General features: G+C 30.8%; 1 protein-coding gene across 2 annotated transcripts in view; it reads left to right on the plus strand.

Moving 5' to 3' along the window:
• LOC124352800 (restin homolog) overlaps positions 1 to 21138 on the plus strand; it is a 36430-nt gene extending 15292 nt beyond the window's left edge. Inside the window, exons 5-7 of one of the 2 annotated variants that reach the window (XM_046802477.1) lie at positions 9599 to 9684; positions 10799 to 10918; positions 20232 to 21138. In XM_046802477.1, the coding sequence (XP_046658433.1) occupies positions 9599 to 9684; positions 10799 to 10918; positions 20232 to 20418 (393 nt within the window). In that variant the 3' untranslated portion in view covers positions 20419 to 21138. The remainder of the gene's footprint in view (positions 1 to 9598; positions 9685 to 10798; positions 10919 to 20231) is intronic. The other variant, XM_046802478.1, reaches the window with a different exon arrangement.
• The last annotated feature ends 580 nt before the right edge of the window (positions 21139 to 21718 follow it).

Genomic DNA, 21718 nt, shown 5'->3' on the forward strand with positions numbered 1-21718 from the left:
ACAAGTTACCTACAATTATGAATGTAAAATTCAATTTTACACATCCTGTCAAGTAGATTGAAAACCTTACAGAATGTACTGCTGAGCACTTTTCTCGTAGTCAGTTATTAAAGTTGTTGACCGGAGTTATTTGATTAGTTTGTTTGAAGTTACACAAAAGGTACTGTAACTTATCGGGGTCATTTTCTGAACAGCAGTCTAGTGAGACTGGGAGGTAGATTGAAGGGGGGGAGTGTATTTGCTGTGACAACACCAGTGATACTTGGCTGGAAAAATATTTACACCATGCAGACATTTACTTGTGTGCCTTCTCCCCACTGGGTGTGTTCATTACGGCCCCAGTGTCTGGTGAAGCAGCAGGGTACCTCCATGTTATCAGCAGCTCCAGTTGGTTTTACATCTGTTCAATGTAAGTCAATTGTTTTTTTTTTTTTTTTCGTCCAGTGTCATTTAGGTATGTTTCTTTACATGTTCTCCAAGAAGTGTCCATTATTAGAATTGTTTAATTAATACATCTTTTGCAAGAAAATTTCAAATCGTAATAAGTTTTGAAATGTTTGAGGAAGTATTTTATGTGAAATTCTGAATTGGATTGATTTGCCTGGTTAAAAGTATATGTAATTTTTCAATTGACATTTATATTCCAAGAAGTATTGTGCTTCAGACCAACTTACTAATGAACACATATTCATGGTTTTGTTGTAACATTTGGTAGTCCTAAAGACATTTTTAAACTGCCCACATCTGGTACCCAATTTAAAATAGACTAATTTTTTATTGGATATTAATTTCAGGCTCTAGAAAAACGTAAAACAATTTATGTTTGTAACCAAAAATCCCTCGCCCCTCTCCCACCACACCTCCATCCTAAAATACTTAAATGGCAGCTTATGTCGCAAGAAACAATGTTTTATTCTGATCCATATTTGTTCAGTTTCAAAACACTTATTGGCAAACTGAGTATGAACCCTTTTAAAAAAATTTTTATTACCATTCTTCAGATGTTGTATAAGTTGTGGTTTCTTTTCTAAAGCCCATCAGAGGAAACATAGAATTTAATAAATAATATTGGAAATTAAGATTTCCAGTCTAGAGTACATAACAAATTAACTTTATTAATCAAATTAACAAAATTTTTAATTAATCTTCCTTAAATTAAGTGGGTATAGTTACATTTTAAGTCATGAAATTGTGTTGACTAGATGAGCTATGTGTTAGTGTTAAAAAATAAGATATTGTTGAATGGGAGAGTGTCAAACATGTGTTAATAGTTAATAGTTAAGTGCTTGAGGAATAAATGTTTTCAAAAACTATGACATGACAAAAACAATAACAATATCCTTTTGAACAATAGAAAATAATGTAGACTTTTTCAGCAAGTACTTTGATAGTGAACATTAGATTTGTTACAAATTTGAGTAAACTACAGCTAAATGTATCTTATAATATGAAATATAAAGAAAGAAATTATAATATACAGCAAAATAAATATGTCCTGGTTAAATGAAATTTGGTGGTAGGCTATGTTTTTATTGTTCGATGTCCTATACTTGAAATTAATTGATAATTCCTAAATATCTGAAACAAACTACAAATTTAATGAATGAACCATTCTGCTATAATTCAACAAAAAAGAACATATAAAAGTTTACATTATTTAAATTTTGCTGTTTAAAGGTTTTAAGTTTGCTGATAAAATGATATAAATATGTATTTTGGAAGTAATCCATAAAGTATCATAAAAATTAAATGGAAAAATAATGGATTGTATTTGTTAGTAAATAAATCTTACAAATAGTTTAGTAAATCTTTTAACATTAATGGGCTAAATATTGTTCTTTCTCGTCTTGCAAATATCTCATAAAATTGTAACATCACGATTTTTTAACATCACAATATGAAATTAATGAAGTAAAACCCATGCATGGAAAATAAATCTGTATTGATTACAATGAACCTTCTTCATTTTGATGTTAGTGATTTGTTCAAAAAATCTTTTTTTATTTTAGAAGCTCTCTGTACATTTTTATTATTTTGGAAACATTTCAATAGTGAAGAACAATGAAACAATTACACAATTCTTTTGGTGTATGTTGATGTTGATGTTATGCCTATTGTCAAAACATTGCCAATAATAAACTAATGATGGTTGAATACTGAAACAAGTGTATGGCAATATAATTTTTTTAATGGTTTTAGTTGACTATTCATTATACTAATTTCTAATAAAATTTAAAAACAAATTAAAACATTTTTAATTGATGAAGTAAAGTTGGTAAAACCATAAAAATATAAACTGTTTATTTTGTTAGACCTTTTTTATTTTTATGGGCAAATTAGTTCCCAAGATGTTGTACTTAGCATTTTGAATACACTTCTCTTATTTGTGGGTTACTATGATGTACAGGGTGTATTTTTAAATGAGCCATTAATTGTGATCGTGGTGACTAAATCTGCCAACCATTACGGAATGTGGTGGTAACTTTGTTTTTTCTTGGTTTTCTCCCTATATGTTGTATTATTTTTTATAGAATAAGTCATTTAATACATTTTATACTTAGCACTTTTTAATACTTCTCTTAATATGGAGATGTGAGAGCTCAGAGTGGGGTTTAACCTGAAAGAACAACTTTTTTTAGTTGTCTATTTGAATATTTTAAACTGTAAATCTGAAATTTGACAATTTTCTTTTGTTATTAAGATCTTATTAAATGTGTTAATGGGAAAGGGGATTGGAGATTTATTTGTGTAAAGACCCCTTTTGTTCATTCAAATTGTTTGAATACAAAATGGGGCTCTGCTCAATTAAAGCTTTTATTTACTTAAAACCTTTCCAGCTACTAAATATAATTTTTTATTACATTTTTATAAAAATTATCTTAAAACAGAGTAAAGTTTCCAATTTAAAGTTCAATATACAATTTTATGCCTGTTTAAAAGATGATTTCTCAATGTTCAATGAGGATTCTCAACATATTGAGCTCTTGTATCTCCTTTATTAATGGAAATATAAACATTGCCAAGAATATAAATACGTTAGAAAATAATGAATATAAAATGCAGGGTGTTCGAGAGGAAAAACAAAGTTGACTGTCATATCAAAACTGTTACTGTTTGAAGTTTTTTTTTAATGTCTCTAAAAACAAGGAATGGGTTCCCTTTAAGGACACCCTGTATAGTTTTAACTACTAAAAAGGATGAGTATACCTGGAAGAAATGGTATATTAAGGTCAGGGAGTGTACTATGTAAAGAGAAAAGGAGTGAGATATATTTATAAAGGAAGAAAATGACAAGACATAGTACCCAGTGGTGTGGAAGACTAGGAGTTAAGAGGAATCAACAGATTGCTGGAACCTGCAATATGTTGTTCCAATTGTATTACACAATTGTTAATTGAAACAATGCCAATTTTCCAATTTCATGTATAAGCTGGTATTATATACAATCATTGTACTGTATACAAAGCCATTATAAAGGAAGATACAATATTGTTTGTTGTATTGTAGAGTGTTTTGGTCTACTTATTGCACAGACAAGACTACAGGATTGTGTTTAGTGAAGTAAATAATGAAAATTTTGATTCCATGACAAAATAATATTATATATAAAATAATTTGGATTATCAGGAATGTTTGTGAATTTGAAGACTATGGTTGGCTTTTTTTAAAGTAAGTTGAGTACTTTCAAATTTAAATAAAAATTTATTTTGTTTTATCCATCATTTATGTACTGAAAAGGTGTCATAGTAAATAATTTTTTTTAAATATATTGGAGTGTTCTGTGTATTTGGTAAAACCTTGTACACCTTTGTATTAAGAACATTTCAGATTCAGTCAAAAAACCTTAAATTTGATATCTCACACAAATACTTTTCAACTCTATAGGAATTTCTTTTTTAATATTTAGACTTAACCTATCCAAATCTATTATAAAGCAAATTAATCTGTTCATAAAAAAGTAGAGTATTTTAAAATTCATTGCACCTTAAATTTTATACTCCTATTAACTTTGGTGCATAAATATCTTTGTGCTATTTACGAAATGTTCAGTTACTCTGACTCCAGAAGAATTTTAGTCAGGAATCCTGAAATCAAGTAAAAAGGCACTCATGAATAAATGATATACATATGCAAAGTCTGGCATGGTTTATTTTAAATAGTACTCTTTCAGATGGGTTAATCATTGCATTGCCAATGTCCAGTTTCCCAGACTTTAATAAAAGTTTAAAATGTATTGAAAAAATAATTTAAAATATATATGTAACACATTTTTTATAGCAATTTTTATTTAAAATAATTATCTGTTTGCTAAACATGTATGTTGCCATGTATAAAACAAAGTGTCAAGTGAAAAAATGAACACTCATTATATTATTTAAATATTTAGTAAAACCACACAACAGCCATGACATGTGACTCGGTTGTAATGCATCTACAGCAGCCGGGACTGTGACGCTAATGCCCCCACTTTGTATGTGTGCTCACCACTTAACTCGGTTAGAATTTTAATGTGGGGTGACTTTTGGAGTAAAAAGTGGTTGCCGGCTGGCCATGGACCGCGGCGGGAGGGGGAGGGAGACTGTTTGGTTTGGTCCGTCAATATTGGTCTATGTAAGTGGATGGGTTCATCACATCAGGGTTATGGCGAGTGTCGTGTTACTGGGCTCGTCATCCATCTAACTCAGTCCCTCCATTAGCCTCCCCTCCATCACTGGCCACCATCGTCTTAATACTGATGTAATGGATTAGGCCTCTGGCCCTCTTAATGTTTATTGAATCTTCTTGTCTTATCTTATTTTTACAGTTAAGAAGTCCAGAACAAAATGCAAAGTATATCTTTATTTAGTAATCGTGCACTTACATTAATGACTTTCTCATCAGTCTGATTTCTGACTTCAAAATTAATATTCAACTATTTCATTCAGTTTTCCCTTTAGTAATTTTTACCCAAAAGCTTTTTTGATTCAACAATATTAGTATTTTGTGAAAATGTATATTATTGATACTGAATATTTATATGTTTAATTGTTTTTAATAACAAGATGTGGAAAGAAGCGGATATGTATATATATAAATCAAATATTATTTTTGAACCAATGTTTTTTTTTTTTTTTTTTTTTTTTTTTTTTAACATTAAACTTTTACTAACCATTTCATCCCAACTTCTAAACTGATGTAGGGAGATGTGTCATGTTGTTGACGTATGTGGAGACCTTGTTGATAAACTGTATCACACAGAAAATATATCTTGAATGTGTTTACATTTTATTGAGTATAGTTTTTATTTAGATAACAATTATTTTGAACTATTTCTGTATGTGTGCATGTATTAACTTTTTATTTTTTAAATATATATTAATACTAATTTATAACTACTTATCTAGTTTTCCAGTTTCTCAAAAAGAGACATATGTGTAGGTCTGAAATATTCCATCAACTTGTAAATCTTAATTCTATTTGTAAATATAACAAAAATTCTACAGTAAATTAATCTGTTATGTTGACTTTTTTAATGCAATAGATAGTATAACGTGATGTACCGTATAAGGGAATCCTGTTATACAAAAGTGGTATAGTTTATTGTAGAGCTGTAAATTATTTTCTTAGTATGTCATATAAAAATATGGGGGTTGAGTTGAAAATGTTTGAAGTTATTCACAATTTTAAATAAAATATATACAGCCCAATGTTAAAAATGTACACCCTCCGTCACATATTCAAAGAATAGATCCCTTTTGTTAATCATTTGGTTGCAGTTGCTGTTGAACCTTAAATTTACATCCATTCTTTTAATTGTTACATGAGTTAAACTGTTTACAAAAGCGTTTGTGCTATTATTTGAGTTTTTAACATGTTGGAAATTTTATTATTTTATAAAACTGTAAAAGCTTATTTAATGAAATTTTACCTTTTTTTCTTTGTTGTAAGACTTACAATTTATTGAGTTTGAAATGTTTCAACAATATATCCGTTAGTTACCCCCTTACCTGTCTTGTAATTAGCAGACAAACAGCTCCCATTCAGTAATAACATCATGTTCTATGCAATATACTGTGTGGCTTTTGAACTATTGTGTTTTGCTACTAGACTTGTTAAGCGTAATTTTGATGGTGTATTTATCAAAAATGTTTGAGTACATTGTGATTTGTTAATACAAAAACTTGGGTAGTGTAAGTTATTGAAACTGTAATTTGTTTTTTTTTTAAATATTCAATTCCACACCAATTTGTATCAAATAAGACAAATAATAATTACTATTGTTTTGTCACTAACACTTCTGTGAAGGTAAAAAAGTTACTTGATGTTTCAATAACAAGGTGAAATATTATAACACACATTTATTATTATGCAATCAATTATAGGCTGGTTCCAAATTATTCTCTTTTTAACCATAAGCTGTTTTGCCAGGATTAACAGGTTGCAAATTAATGTTTTATTTTGTTTTCCAGTTTTTTTCTGTATTTTATTGTTTTGATTGTGCTGTGTATGATCCATAATGGTTTTTTAACCAAAGCATAATGATGATTTATAAAATAAATTAAACTTTTTATAGACAGAATATTTGAATAACATTTAATACATTTTGTTTCTCTCTAACAAATATATTCAAAATTATAGTTTAAAAATGTTATATATTAGGCATTATTGGATACACAGTCTAGACTAGTTATAGATACTTTTCAGATGTGTATACCTAAAGTTTCTTCGCTCTTTTTAATGTCAAAATATCAAATACGTATTATTCAAAGGGAGAGTGGCAAGAAAAGACTATAGTTTCATCGGAAGTAATAATATGGTTAGCTATGTTTAGCAAGTTATTTTTTTATTAGTTTCCAAGTACAGTGTGTCAAATTGTCAACTAGGGAAAACTGTTCATTTTGTCTTTGTTTAAAATTTAAAATTGTGAACAGACACTCAGTCTTACAATATCACTCATGCTGTAGCATTAAACAAATTTTATTCCAAATTAATGTGTGGTTTACTTTTTTCTTTTTCTTGTCAATGATGCTTTAAAATTATTTTAAAACCAGCTGGTAATATTGTAAAATGTTTACAATACACACTAGTACTAGTGCTTTCTGTTGTAATTTTTATATTTTGTAATTACAATACTTTATAATTACAATTTACTGTAATATCTAATAAGATCATCTTTTATGTTTTATACTATTTGTGATTAAATAATATTTTGCAAGTCAAGTTCATAACTAAACTGTTGAAGTTTAACCCTCCGGCTGGCAACGTCGTAAATTACGACTCATTTTTTCCCGCCGTGAACTGGCAGAGTCGTAATATACGACTCATTAAACATCGTCTACTAATTACGTCATAGTTCCGATAATTACCGCTCGAATCGCATAAAAGTTATATCACTTTAATCACAAGATCCCAAGCCTTCTAATAATGTATTCACTTTTATATATATATGAATATTTGTTCTTTTACTGGCCGCTAAAAGCTCCCGACTACTTCCGCGTGACGCGACTCAGCAACTGTTAGTGCTTGTATATAGTCTTGTTTTTTTCAATTGTAATTTCATTTGTAAATAAAAGTGTTTATAACTATGTATTTCTTTTTGTGCATAAGTAATTGAACATTATGCATATTTTAGATTTTTAAATAAAATTAATTTTGAGTTTTTTTTAATGGCTTAATATAAAAAAGTGTTTTTTGAAAAAAAAAAGTTGAGTTCTGACCATCAAACATCCACCATTATTTAGGCAAGTCAAATTATAATTATGTTTATATTGTACAACATATTCTGCAGAGTAATTTAATGTATAACACTTTTGTGTTTTTTCCAATAATTAATTGTACAGGATAAAAAATTAAAAACTCTGCACGAAGCTTAAAAACAGGGTGCCAGTCAAGGCTCAAATGCGCGCCAGCCGGAGGGTTAAACATTGTTTTATTCCCTCAATAAGGTTTTAATGTATAGACTTTTTATATAGACAACATCGTTTTTGGTGATAGTGAATTGTCCCTCCATGTGATTTGGCTGAGTGTTGGTGACCAATTACTACTCAAGGACATATCTTTATATTTAATTAAATTATAGGAAAAGTAACTTAAATAATCTTAAATCTTTCCTAAAATAACACAACTGAAAACCTGTATTAAATACACAAAATATTAATGATGCCTACAAATGATTTAATGCAGTTTATCAGGCTTCTTTGAACTCATCCTGCCCCTACATTCGTAAAAAAAGAAAAGGCAAACAAATCTCATTTGGGAGGGTAAACAGAGACCCTAAAAAGGATATAGAAAAGAACTTTGGTCAGGACTTAAATGTGATAAAATGGAAACTGCTATAAGAAAAGGAAGAGGATGACTTAAAATTGAAAATTCTGAAAAAAAACAACTAGTACATCAACATATTGAGGAAACAGATAATAAAGCAAAAGTTCAACGAGAAGATATTATAAATAGGAAAAGAAAAGTCAAAACAAAAGAAAATGGCCAGCTTACTCTCAATATAAATATAAAAATCTCTTGAAGTCCTAAGAAAAATTGATAACCATTTAACTACTTCTTAAATGTAGTTGAGAAATTTTTAAGGTAGAATACACAAGTACCTGCAACACAATCACAGCAAAATCACATGGAAAACAGCCAGCTACTTCTCACACCACTGTAGAACATGAAGTATCAAGAATAGTTAAAAATATGAGACAGCTTCATGTGGGCTACATGAAATTTCCTCAAAACTTGTAAAAAAGTGCAAAGAATAAATTTTTATTCCCTTGCTCAACACATATTATTAATTGCTCAATACATGAAAAATGTAAAATCACAAAATATATTCCAAGTGTACAAAATAAACTACAGAAACAAGTAATTATAGCCCCATATCAGTAACATCGACTTTTTTTTAATAATCCTAAATATTATACTGCAGAGACTTATAACACATCTTAACAACCTCCAACCTCTTGACAAAACAACCACCACAGATGTCTAAACAAAAGATCTACAGTAACAGCTATCATCCAACTAGTTGAACATATTATTGACCAAATTGTAAGTGGAAATACAGTCACCAGTTTATTCATTGATTTTTGCAAGGCATTAGATTGCCTTGGCCACAATATATTGCTTAAAAAATTACACTACCGTGGGATAAACTGTAAATGGTTAAGTTTATAAAGGAGAAGGATAACCTCTTTATCCCCTTGTTTGATCCTGCCATTTTGAAAATGAGTGGGTAATTTGTAAAAATAATATCAGGTACACGCTTCTTACCCCAAAAAACCCTATATGCCCAGGTTTGTGCAAATCTGTTTCTACATAAAAACCCCATTCTCCGCCATTCTGAGAATAATGATAGATAGCGATTTATTATTATTCCCTTTCCAACACTGTGTCATATATAAGGGATTATCATTTAAAACTTTGAGTTGGAGTTCCCCCACTCAGGGGAGCTGCCCTCCAACAATTTTTGTTACACTAAAAAGTGGGTCTTATTAACGTTCAAAGATCCCCAAATTTGGACATCAATTGTAGTAAGATGGAAGAAGATTGGTACACCTTCCTAACTTAGACATCTGGAAATTTCAATGTAATAAATGAGGATTACATTTCCATAATGTTACAGGAACAGTTGGCCGAAGAGAAGGATGAGTTGTCCAAGAGACTGGCGAGGCTGGAGGAGCAGATGAAGTTGATACTCACTCACAATAGGTAACCTCCAACTTCCTTTGGTATAAACTAGCTCTAACAAGTGGTTTGTAATTTTGCTAAATTATTTTAAATACTTGAGTCTGCATGTTACTCAATGATTTTTCTCATCCTTGTCAGAAAAAATATATATTCATAAGTTGAATGGATGTAACTGAACTGTACTTGTAAACTTAATGCTGTGCTAAGTGAGATGTCCTTCAAGAAGTGCATGTGGCAAATTTGCTGAATCATTGGATGGAAGTTCACTAAAAAGATAATATAACATGCACACATCTTTAAGCACATATATATAGAGAAAAATCATGATTGTATGTGTTTATATAAATAATGATCAGAAAAAACTTTGTCAAATTAAAAATATTGTATACACTTACTTTTTATTTTGTTTGAAGTTTAATTTTGACTATGGAAGGATTGTGAAGGAACCAGGATCTTTCCGGACATTGCCATTGTTCAGTGATACAAAAAATCAGTAACAACCAAATCAGTAACACAAATCAATCAATCAGTTGGTGGTGTTATCAGTAACTGATTGGCAACCAACCAATAAGTCAACCATCAGTCGAGATTGTGCAGCTTTAGGTGCCAATTCTAAAAAATGGAAAAGAAAAAGATAACCAGAAGTAACAAAACAGATTAGATATTTGTAATAAACCAATGTGGAATCACAGTATGGTATTAAGAGGTTCATCTAGTATGAACCAATAATAAAAAGGCCAATTCCTGTTCTCTCCTTTTTTGCCACCATGTTGTTTCTGTCGTGATAATTGCCATTTACTATTGGCCTCTGGTCAGTCATAGGTAGCTGGTTGGCTGTTGCAGACCTATTGTGACCTGTATTCTGTAGTTCAGTTTTAATAATTAGTGTTGTGTAGTTTTTATTAAGTACATGTTTTAGAGTTAGTGAAGTTGACATACAACATGGGGGTTTTGATTCTTGACTTAAATGTGTCACAACGCTCTGGTATGATTTGTTTATTTTAACCTAGATTTTAATTATGTGTTAGGTTAAGTTATTTATCTGAAGAAGAAAGAGATCAGATAGCAGATCTCTAAACATAGTGTTATTTTATAGTTGTATACAAAACAACTACATAAGTTTGTTGATGAATAGTAGCAACCAGGAGACGTCTCAGGAGCTGTTGCTCCAGTCACAGAAGAAGAAGCAGCAGTTGGAACAAGAGCTCAAGACGGCTGTGGATGCCAGAAAAGTTGCTGAAGCCAATGCCTCTTCGTAAGTTCTGTACAAGTTTGTATATTTATTGTATTTTTTCAGCAGAAATACTCTACAAGGGGGTGCCCAAAAGTTCCAGAAAAAGCTGTGCTGTGAGAGGGGCTTTTGCCTTACAAACTTCTGCTGCTAGCTGTCAGTTGCACAACTCATCGCCATTTCCATGCCGTTTGGATCGTTGATCTGGCGTAGAATGAGATGGGTCTCTAATAAGTTTCTGCCTTGCTTTCTGGTTGACAATCTAAAAAGAAAGTCGAGTTGAAATATATTGCTAAAAGTGTCGGAATTGAAAAAGGTTGTAATTTGAAGGAACAACTTGAAGCCAATTCTGGCTTTGTTGAAAAGTTTCACAGCATTTTTACTAAGCAGGAATCAAAATTTTCATTTGCACGCTGTTCCTCAAATTTGTCAGCATAAAATGAGCACAAAACAGCAACAACAACAAAAAAACTGTCACTACAGAAGAACAGAACAAACCAGATCTACAATCCAAGCGGCATTGTAATGCCGATGAGTTGTGCTGCTCAACACTTAGTGGCAGAGGTTTGTACTGCACAAGCCCTGCCCAAAGCGGAGCTATTCCAGGAATTTTCAGGTACTCCCTCATATAATCAGTTAAGTTTAATTATAAAGATCTAATAGTTCATAGCTTCAGTAATAATAATTGTTACAGTGGAATTATGATAGTATGTTCTAACTAGCATATGGGACATATTAATTGCAGTACCTGATTTGATCCAATTGACTGAGAATTTTGACTGAAGTTGGAAACTTTGTCTTCAACCCTTCGTAGGCCAAATAGATGTGATGTACAGGTTGTCCATAAATTACTCTCATACTTAACCATTTGATTTTTCATGTCACAATAAATAACAAATCAGAATTTAATAATAATATGCAACAATTTAATGAGGTCTTAGCAACTATTTTGATTTAAGTTATTTAATTAAAAAGTTTACTGAATTATATACATGTAACTGTAATACAATGTAATTATAAACAATCAATTTTGTAAAACCGTAGATAAATAATTATGGCAACCATTATGGAAAGGTTATCTCTTTTACCTTTGTAAAATGTTTATGGTTTGAAAATATTAACACAACACAAACAGAAATAAACTTATTATCGACAGTACGAGAATGATACAAATTAATAATGTGAAACCAATTTTATATTGGTATTATTTTATAAGAACTAAGTGTTGTATTTGTTAGAAGAATAAAGAAACTAGAAGGTGACAGCCATTTTTTACAGTATTAATCCACTGTTTGATTGATTGCGGAACAGTGCATACAGTGAACCAAAGACTTCCTTTCCATATCAAACTTTGTATTAAAAGTATAGTTAATATTTAATGAAAGTTAGTTTCCATGTGACAATATTGTCATTTTATTTACAAAGTAATTAATTTGAATCATTAAGCTGGAACAGTCATTACATTATTTAAGACTAAGTTCAGATATACATTTATTGATGAATAAAAATGATGTGCCTGAACCGGAAGTCTTAAAAACTACTACATGTCTACGAAGGATGGCATGAAAGTATTCAATATACCCACAGGTACCAGTGCAATTTGATTACAAGACAACCTCAGGAGAGGAGCACATGGTGCGCATGATATTGAATACAAATTGACGTGATTGTGCCTGACAATAAAATATGGTACAGCAGTAACCAGCGAGCAGTATTGTCTGGCTGCAGTGCCTCAGGCTGCAATAACATCACACCCGGATATTGCTGCTGCCAGCTGATTAGCTCTATGTTTGCCTCTTGTATTACTCATTTATGTGTAGCTAATGTATCCTTTGTTTCCAGCATACCCTTAATAAATTACTTTGTATTTGTTGTTTGTGTCAAATATTGTGACTAACATATTTTGTCTTGAAAATTTAAAACAAAATACATTCAGATTTAGATTGTTTTATTAAGGTATTCCAAAAATATTGTGTGTTCTAAAAATCTCACATCCCCCTATCTTTGGAACACATGCAGATTTACTATGGTGTTTTTTTGTAATCTTCTAGAAGTCACCCGAATTCGACTTCTAAATATTTTCAAATTGTATTATTTTCATTGTCATTCAGCGTTTTGAGAGATCAGTTGTTTTAAGATGTTAGTATATCGTCTCTGTGTGAATCAGTGTTAATAAAAAGTCTTCTATCAAATATTTCCCACAAAGTATCCGTTTAAATGTTAGTTAGTAAATTAGAACTTTTTTATCATACCAATATTTATATAAATTAGACAGTGCAAATAGAAATCTTTGCTTACTGGTGATAAAAACTCAACTAGTACATTCCCGCGACCAGCCAGCCCCAGACCGAGGGTGTTTTTGTGTTGGACATTGATACCAAGTGTGTTTTTTGTGTTGGACATTGATACCAAGTGTAATTATAATCGAGAAGCCCTTTTGTACCCTGTTGTGAACTCTACATACTGTCATTAGCTTTCTTCTTCTCTACATAGTTTCAAGACTCATCCCACTTTAAAGTATTTTAAATTATCAGTATTTTTATTCTGTTAACTACTTTGACATTCTTTATAATATTTGTCCCATTGGTTACAATTTACAATTCAAATATTTTTTATCCTCAGTACCAAATTAATTTTCCATTTTCAATGGAAATCATTGTGAGAGTGCTTAGGGTCAATTTAAAATATTAAACCACTATATAACATGTTAAAATTATATTTTATTCCCTTATATTTCAAGGTAAGCCACACATTTCAATTTATTTACAACAATAAATGTATTTACTTGAATATGCATGTCAGTTAGTAGTTAGTTTTTGTTTTGTGCTATCAACATTATAAGAGCAAAAAATGTTTTAATTTTCACCCACAAAGACAGGGGGACCCATTATTTCATGAATTGCGGAACAGTGCATGCAGTGAACCAAAGGCTTCCTTTCCTTATCAAACTTTGTTTTAAAATTATAGTTATTGTTTAATAAAAGTTAATAGTTTCCATGTGACAGTATTGGCATTATATTTACAAAGTAAAACTATTCTTACACCATTTTGTATTTGATTTGAATCTTTATGGTTATCACCAGCAGCTGGGTCTATGTCAAAGCTCTAGTTAGCATATTTATTGGTTTTATTGGCAACATATGTCCAAATGCATTCCCCAGAAATTTACAAAACCATCTTATTCTGAAGAATTAGTATTTAGTTTCCTAGCAACAGTTGGATTTATACGAGATCTACCATTAAAAATAAAATTATGTGAATCATTTGCTTGCCTCTTCCACTCCCAAATGTAGGTTAGGTCTTGTTACGTAATTTTCAGTTACTAAAACTCTCGGAAGAATGCCATTTCAGATGGTAACTAATGCAATAGAAAGAAACAATCAACAGATAAACAGTAATCAATTTAACCCTTTCAGGGCCATGACCAAATATGAGATGTTGCAAAATTGTTTCACATCTCATATCCCCTTGTGACTAGTCAAAAGTGCCAGGCTAAAATTGGCAATTTTGCAGTCTCTTAGATTAAAATTGATAATTTTTCATAAAAATTAGAGAATGACCTAAAAGTTGCACCAAATCACTCGTATAGATATATACTATCAACAAAAAAATATATAGATGTAGTTTTAAGTAATTTTAAATTTTAAAAATAATGTTTTAATAGATTACATAAAATTTTTTTAATTTTATTTTTTGCAAATAACTAAAAAAGGAAAAATAATTTTAATGTGGGAAGTTATTTTATTATATTGTACATTTAGAAAGGAACAACCATACAAAGTTTTTTGTTATTTCTCTCATAAATAAATTTGTTATGACATATTTTGTATAAATACGCATAATTGTACTTCGCAACATTTTATAAGTGTTAAAGCAACTGACTCTTACAATGCAAGAAACTTAAAATAAATATTCACGTTATGGATGTACCAGTAAACATGATTGTAGGATCCATAAACAGTTTCAATACAGTTAAAAAACACTATTTACCAAGAAATATTTACACAATTTTATTTGAAATTGATTTACACTTTTTCTTTTACAAATGTGCTACTTACAATTTTACTCCCGTGAGATCGCAAATTGTCAGTCATTGTAACTACTACACACAATAGCTGAGCACGTAACAACTAAAACTACTAATATTTACAACCACAAAATAAAATAATGAAGAAGAATCCAGCATACAATAGTACGATTACACTAAAGCATAAAGAATTAACAACAATAGATCGAGTCAGCTGATAATGTCACGTGACAATTACGAAATAAAAATGCATAGACCTCCAAAATAAAAATGATATTCATATTAATTATCTAAAAATATACACCAGGGAATAAAAAAAAACATAAAACTTTAATCATTTGACAATATATTGCCGTCTGGCCCGGAAAGGGTTAAAGAGAATCAACCTGCTTCAAAATTTAACATAGTGTCATTTGTAATTACGCTAACTGATGATAGGCAATGTACGTCATTGGCAGCTAGCGAGTTTAATGTGATATATTGTAATTTTCGACTAACCTGTTCATATTTCATTGTCAACTGATTGTTAAATATACACAGGTGGAAGAATTTTGTTCACTAGATGTAAAAGCTTGTTATCAGTATGGTAATTCTTTAAGTTTTTCTTTCAAATGTGTGTATTAAAAAAACTCTGGGTGTTGAGTAATCTTTGTTAATGAGCAAAAGGAACTTATTTCAGGCCAACTCTTATATACAAAACAAGGAAATTATGCTCTCAAAACATTGAAAAATAAAATAATTACAACAGAATACATCCATTGATGTTAATCAAACAAGTGGATCATTTTACAAAATGTACAAAATAACCCTATTTCTAGTAGCGGATGATTTTATGCCATCATTGACAAGGAAGAAAAAATTGTATATAGTAAACATGCAATTGGAATGTACAATATTACCAGACCGTGTAAAAATTGGTTGATATTTTATGCTCTACCAAGTTCTAGAACTAGGATATGTTCTTTACTTACAAATCTGATATGTGCCTAACAGAGGATTAGGCATTAAGGTTTTTCGGTTATAAATTTGTTTTATTGGTTACTACATGTTTTCTCTAGAACATATTTTGAAACGGTAGGACTTGAATATATTAATAAGACTTGATTTTAAGTATATTCAAAAGTGAGGTAAAGTTAAATTCATAAAAGTGAATTATTTTTTATGAAGTACTTGCTCTCCTCGTGGAGACATTAAAAGTGAGATAGTTGAAACCTTGCCAAATAATCCTATTACTGTTAGAACCCCTCAGCTGTCATATTATTGTAAACTGGGTCACAGGTTCAGGCCAGTTGATTAGTTATCCATCAGTGCTCACGGCACAAGTAGGTCTCACATAGATAAACTAAGATTGGATTTGATTATAGTTTATTAAGAGTATGGATTTTATACTTTTTTACAGAAAATATATATTGAGTCAATACATTAATATTTGGTAATTTTTAATGCTACTAAGGTAAACTACATTTTTTATATGTGACAGTAAAAACATTTAAAATATCCTACAAATATTACATAACATTAGCTAAAAGATTGCTGTTTTTGATCTGGTGTCTTCACAATCATGGAGGGGAGTGACAGAGTCAGATAGTGTCTACAGTATATCTGTACCCAGATCTGTGGTAGCCCCTATTACTTTGAGTTTTCCAGTTCGGAAATCAATAATAAACCAAGCAACACCTTTATACCATGTAGAGATTTCAAGCTCAACAACTTCTGGACAAACTTTCTTACTGTACTGTGATATTTAATACTTAAATACCAAACTGTGAATTGGTATCAGCTGTTTCATTTTAAATATTGTTTATGTATTTTGTAAACTCAACAGTGTCTAATCTCAATGTTCAATATTACTTCTAAGAATTCAAGATTATTAAAATAATAAAATATTGTAACATTACAAGTCACTAGTGTGTTAACAGATTTAAAATTTACTATAGTAAAAATTTAGCATTGTAATCGTATTTAATACTTCACATTTACCCAGACATTTTGTGCAATATAAAATAAAAATTAAATATTGATATTTAACAGCTGAGCTGGAAAAATAGGGTGAACTATGAATAAAGTACTCATGGCAGGAGAGTTAAAAGTTTATTTGGGTAACACACAATTATTCTAGAATATCAAGGATCTAATTCAAGGAAGTATAGTGGAAATCTAACATTAAGTGTAATATTTAACATCTGTACTTCTAGGTTAAGGTTTCCAATGGGGAAGACAGATGAGCCGGTTTTGTACTGAGCGCTCTAGGATGAATGCCGAGCGACAACCTGGGCTCTTCGTCTATATTTAGCCATTCTTTATTGTTATGGGCTGTTCTCATTCTGAAATTACCTGCTAGGTATTGTTGGTATGATCTTCACTGGTTATATTATGAAGAGGAAAATGCATTTCATTTTGTTTTGTTGCTGGCAGCACTGAATTAATCACCTGTTTGTTTGAGTGCTTTGTCATAATTTTCGATTGTCAGCTTACTGCATGCGAGGTTAGGTGTGTTGTTGGTTTTTATTTAGATATGAGAGTGATTGTAATGGTTGTAAAAAACCTGCGGAACTCTGTTATTTTGTTATTAGACAGTGATTACGAGTGCAATTTTGATATCAGTGATAGTGATAGAAGCACGGAAAACATAAATATTTCCCATGCTCAAAAAAATAATTGCCGATTCACGGTTTGTGCAAGGATGAATAACTTGAACGTCATGATGAAGGTTATTTGGATTATACACTTGTACAGTATATTTTATTATTTTTAGAGTAATTTTGTATACAGTGAATAAAAATATGTGTTTCCTATGAAACAAGAAGTTTAAGTAAATATCCAGCAAAATTATAAAAAACTACTCATAATATTTTCCTTTATTTTATATTTGACCTTATTATATAGGTGTATGCATGAAAACTGTTGTTTAGGTAAGTAAATTAAAGTTAGATAAAAAGTAACTAAAAAATATTTAAAATGTTTTGCCCAATTTAATTGCTGCTACCGGTCTTCCTCAAAGACCTCAATGAATACTTCCTCAATGGGTTAACAGCTAATGGTTCATAAAACACGCCTCTTTCTTAATGGGTTTTCAGGTATCATTTCATTTTTGCAGTTTTGTCTTCTGCTTATTTTTCTTAGTTTCTATATTAAAGGATTAATTTGTATCTTTTCACTGTTTGGCTAATTTTAAGTAGGATTAAAAAGTCTGTTGGATGTGATGGCAGATCCACCTTTTTAACAAACATATTGTAAGCAAACACTCAGTACTGCATTTTTCATGCTGCATTATATATGTATGCTATCCTGAGCCTCCTGATGGTTTAATCTCATGGCGTTGAAAAACATTCAGTTACCCTACATAATCAGCTTGCTAAGAATTGAGCCTCCTGTTGCACTAGACCCAGCGTGTTTCCCCAAGAGGGATCACTTCTAATATAGAAGACATTTTTATTTCTTCCTCAATTCAATTTAATATTATAAGGCTTTTTGCCAGTTAAGGCATCATCCAGTTATTGTAACCAAAAACATATATATCAAATAGAAACAAAACATATGTTAAATAGTTGGAATAAAATTTAAAACTAATTGTAAAGAAAAAATTAATTATAGTAGTATTATGTGCAAAAATATGGTTTGCAATTCATAATTTTTGAACGGATTTCTTTTTTTACTCTAATGGTAGAAAAATTTCACTGAAATTTGCAGAAGGTTAGGAAATACATTCATTGTTCAAAACCGTCGTACATGCAATTCAATTTTGTTTCTTTTACTCCAGGAAGATTCTTTAAAAACTACACTCGATGATTCAAAATTGAAATGGTGATTTTCCTTTATAGCATGTTGCACTAATTTAGATTTTTCAATGTTTTCTTTGTTGTAATTATATATTCCTTTAGTCTCGTTTCCACAGGTCTTGATGTCTGTCCAATAAAATCTTTTTGCATCTACAGTCAAGTTTATATATTACATTCTTGGTTTCCTATTGTTTGTTTTTTATTTTTTATTTTGTTAAGATACTTCTTAGATGATTTAATGGGTTAAAAACAGTATGGATTTTAAATTTAGAATTTATTTTACGAATTTGTTCTGATGTCCCTTTTACATAAGGAATAGTTACAGTAGTGAGATAATTTAGGATTGCCTTTTTGTTAGTTTGTTTACAACTTTTGTTTTTAGTCTTAGCTCATTCAATAATTGACGGAAGATAGTTATTTTAAATAAAAAATTCTGTAGTATGTTTTTCCTTTAAAATGTCATTGTCATCAGTCATCAAATTATCGATCTTCTGAAACAAACTTTGTACTAATCCAATTTTTAAATCAGGACGATCTGAATTCTAATTAAGGTTTTGTCCACTGAAAGAGTCTTCCTCTAAATTTCTTTTGTTTTTGTCATCAAAATATCAAGAAATGGAATTTCACTATTAACCACATTTTCAATGAGAAATTTTATCGATGGCTGGTTTATACCTTCACTCTAGCTGGTTGTTTATACCTTCCAGTTGAACTAAACTGGGTACAGTAAAAACCGATGTGTCTCTTAAACGTGGATAACTCTTTAGATGTCCAGGAGCAGTACTTCACTAATCGCTAATGACGTGATATTGGGGTGCAAGGTGTCTATAGGTCTAAATGCTAAAGGCAGTTGCTAGCCTAGACAATAAGAGTGTGCCACTCCTGCCCACTTTGACTAGAGAAGCTGGTACAGAGCTGGCCTCCTCTTCTTCCAGGGAGACATGACTGATTTTAAGGGCCAAAATCCTTCCTTATGAATCTCGACAGGAGGCGGCTCCTACCCCCAACTTGATCCATCTAGATATCCTGTCACTCCAGAAGCAGCGCAAAGTCCTTTTTAGGACTAAGTTCAATTCTCAGCTTCTTGTCCTAAGGGAAAAAACAAAACGCCATTGTGTTGAGTCAAGTGTCATGTAGCAATATTGTGATTTTTTAACAGATCCAACAAGGGCAGGTTGGTTTTGTTTAACAGGAGCAAACTTGAAGCTGATATAGAATTCTGTAACTCAAATATGACCTCTATATAGGTAAATAATCTGGCCAAAGATATTTAAAAAGTACAATTTTAGGCCAGTTATATTGTTTTTTCACTGTGAACATTATCTGGTTATTTCAGAACTTGGAGTTTTGGCAAGTATATATCTTTCATTTCAGCTGCTTAAGTAGAGGAACAAGATGACTGCCAGACGTCAAATGCTGCTAGGAGACAGCTCATACAGGCTTATTACATATTCCCATATCGGTTTAATTCTGTTTCTGACATATTGTTTGAATTGCTATAGAATATTTACAAATTATTTGTGCATTGCAGATACGAGCGGTTATTCAACTCGATAACGAAGAGGCTGCCAAACGGCTTGGTGCTGGAGGAGAAAATCCCTATAAGTGCAGCCCCTGCAGTCTCTCTCGATACAAGTGAATCTCTTACTAGCAGCCTGGGCTCAGGGTCTCTCCACTCGCCACAAGTGACCATGTCCGGTCCCGTCACTGACCTTTGACACCATCTCACTGCCCTCCTCTGTGCCTCTTGACTTGTGCTCTGTGTCGCTTGGCTCTTGGTTGCTAAGTAGAGACATACCTCACCCTCCTCTCAGAGTAACTTTGGTTTGGTCTTCAATAGCTTTTATTACAATTACTCAGTCAAAAGTAAATATTTTAATGTCAACTACACAAGAAAGTAAAGTATTTACAATTTTAGTTATATATTTTAAGATAGTGTGATCTTTACATCAATTTAAAATATTAAGAAGCAGATTAAGATTTGAAATTTTGTCCTAAGCCATTGTTTGGTCAACCTTCTATATTACAAACAAGGTTTCCTTATTCTACCTAGACACTTGTAAAACTGTGTCTACCAATAATCTTGTGATAATTTATATCCTCTATGTTATTATCACCGAAAGTTGACCATTTTCAGTTAAGAGCATTTTTTGTGTGATTTGTGATCTGAGACAGAAAATCTGGTGTAGAAGTACTTAGTCTTAGTAAAGGTCATCAATAATATGGCTCACCAGCAGATTTGTATTTAAAGTTTATTCCTGTAAAAACGTCTAAGAAGAGAAATATGTTTTGTTGTGTTTATAGCTAGCTGTATAGGACTGTTATGTAAATTAATCTCTCATACCTACTGTCAACCTTGTGGGTTTTCAGAACTGTGGATTTGAATCTGTTATAAGAGAGATAACAATGTAATAAAATCTTTTATTTTTTGTTTTTAAGGGAGTTTATTCAATAATTTATTTTTTCATTAAGCTCAATTTTGAGAGATTTATTTTCCTTTAATTGTTATTTAACATAAAAATGTCTATGTTTAATTACCATTTATTATTTGGTTTTCCTCAAGCTGAACGTACATTATGGAGGGAGTACTCAACATAAAAAATAGCTTATGTGATTCACTGCACATGAAATGAGTGTATTAACTAACTTTGTTCCTTTAGATTAGTGGGTACAATCTTTTAGTGAAAGTTTTTTTTTTATTCATGTACATGTGTATTGTTGCAACATGTATATCGTCTGTGATTGTTAATAATGATTTTATACAAAATGTTACTATTCATAAATGCGTATGTTGGGCATGTACCCTTTTCGTGTTAAACATTTTTTTTAACATTCCACTTTTATTTTTATTTAAGTTCTCAAATAGTTATTTTATGATAAAATATGTATGCCAGTGATCAGATTGTATAGTGAAATTGTGCCATACATTAATCTTGATTTTCCAAAATAATGTTTCCTGAATTCCAGATGTAAATTGTGTCATAAATGTAACAATCTGAGAAACCTGCATGCTTCAGA

The sequence above is a fragment of the Homalodisca vitripennis genome, chromosome 1 (genome assembly GCF_021130785.1).
Source record: "Homalodisca vitripennis isolate AUS2020 chromosome 1, UT_GWSS_2.1, whole genome shotgun sequence".
Taxonomy (NCBI): domain Eukaryota; kingdom Metazoa; phylum Arthropoda; class Insecta; order Hemiptera; family Cicadellidae; genus Homalodisca; species Homalodisca vitripennis.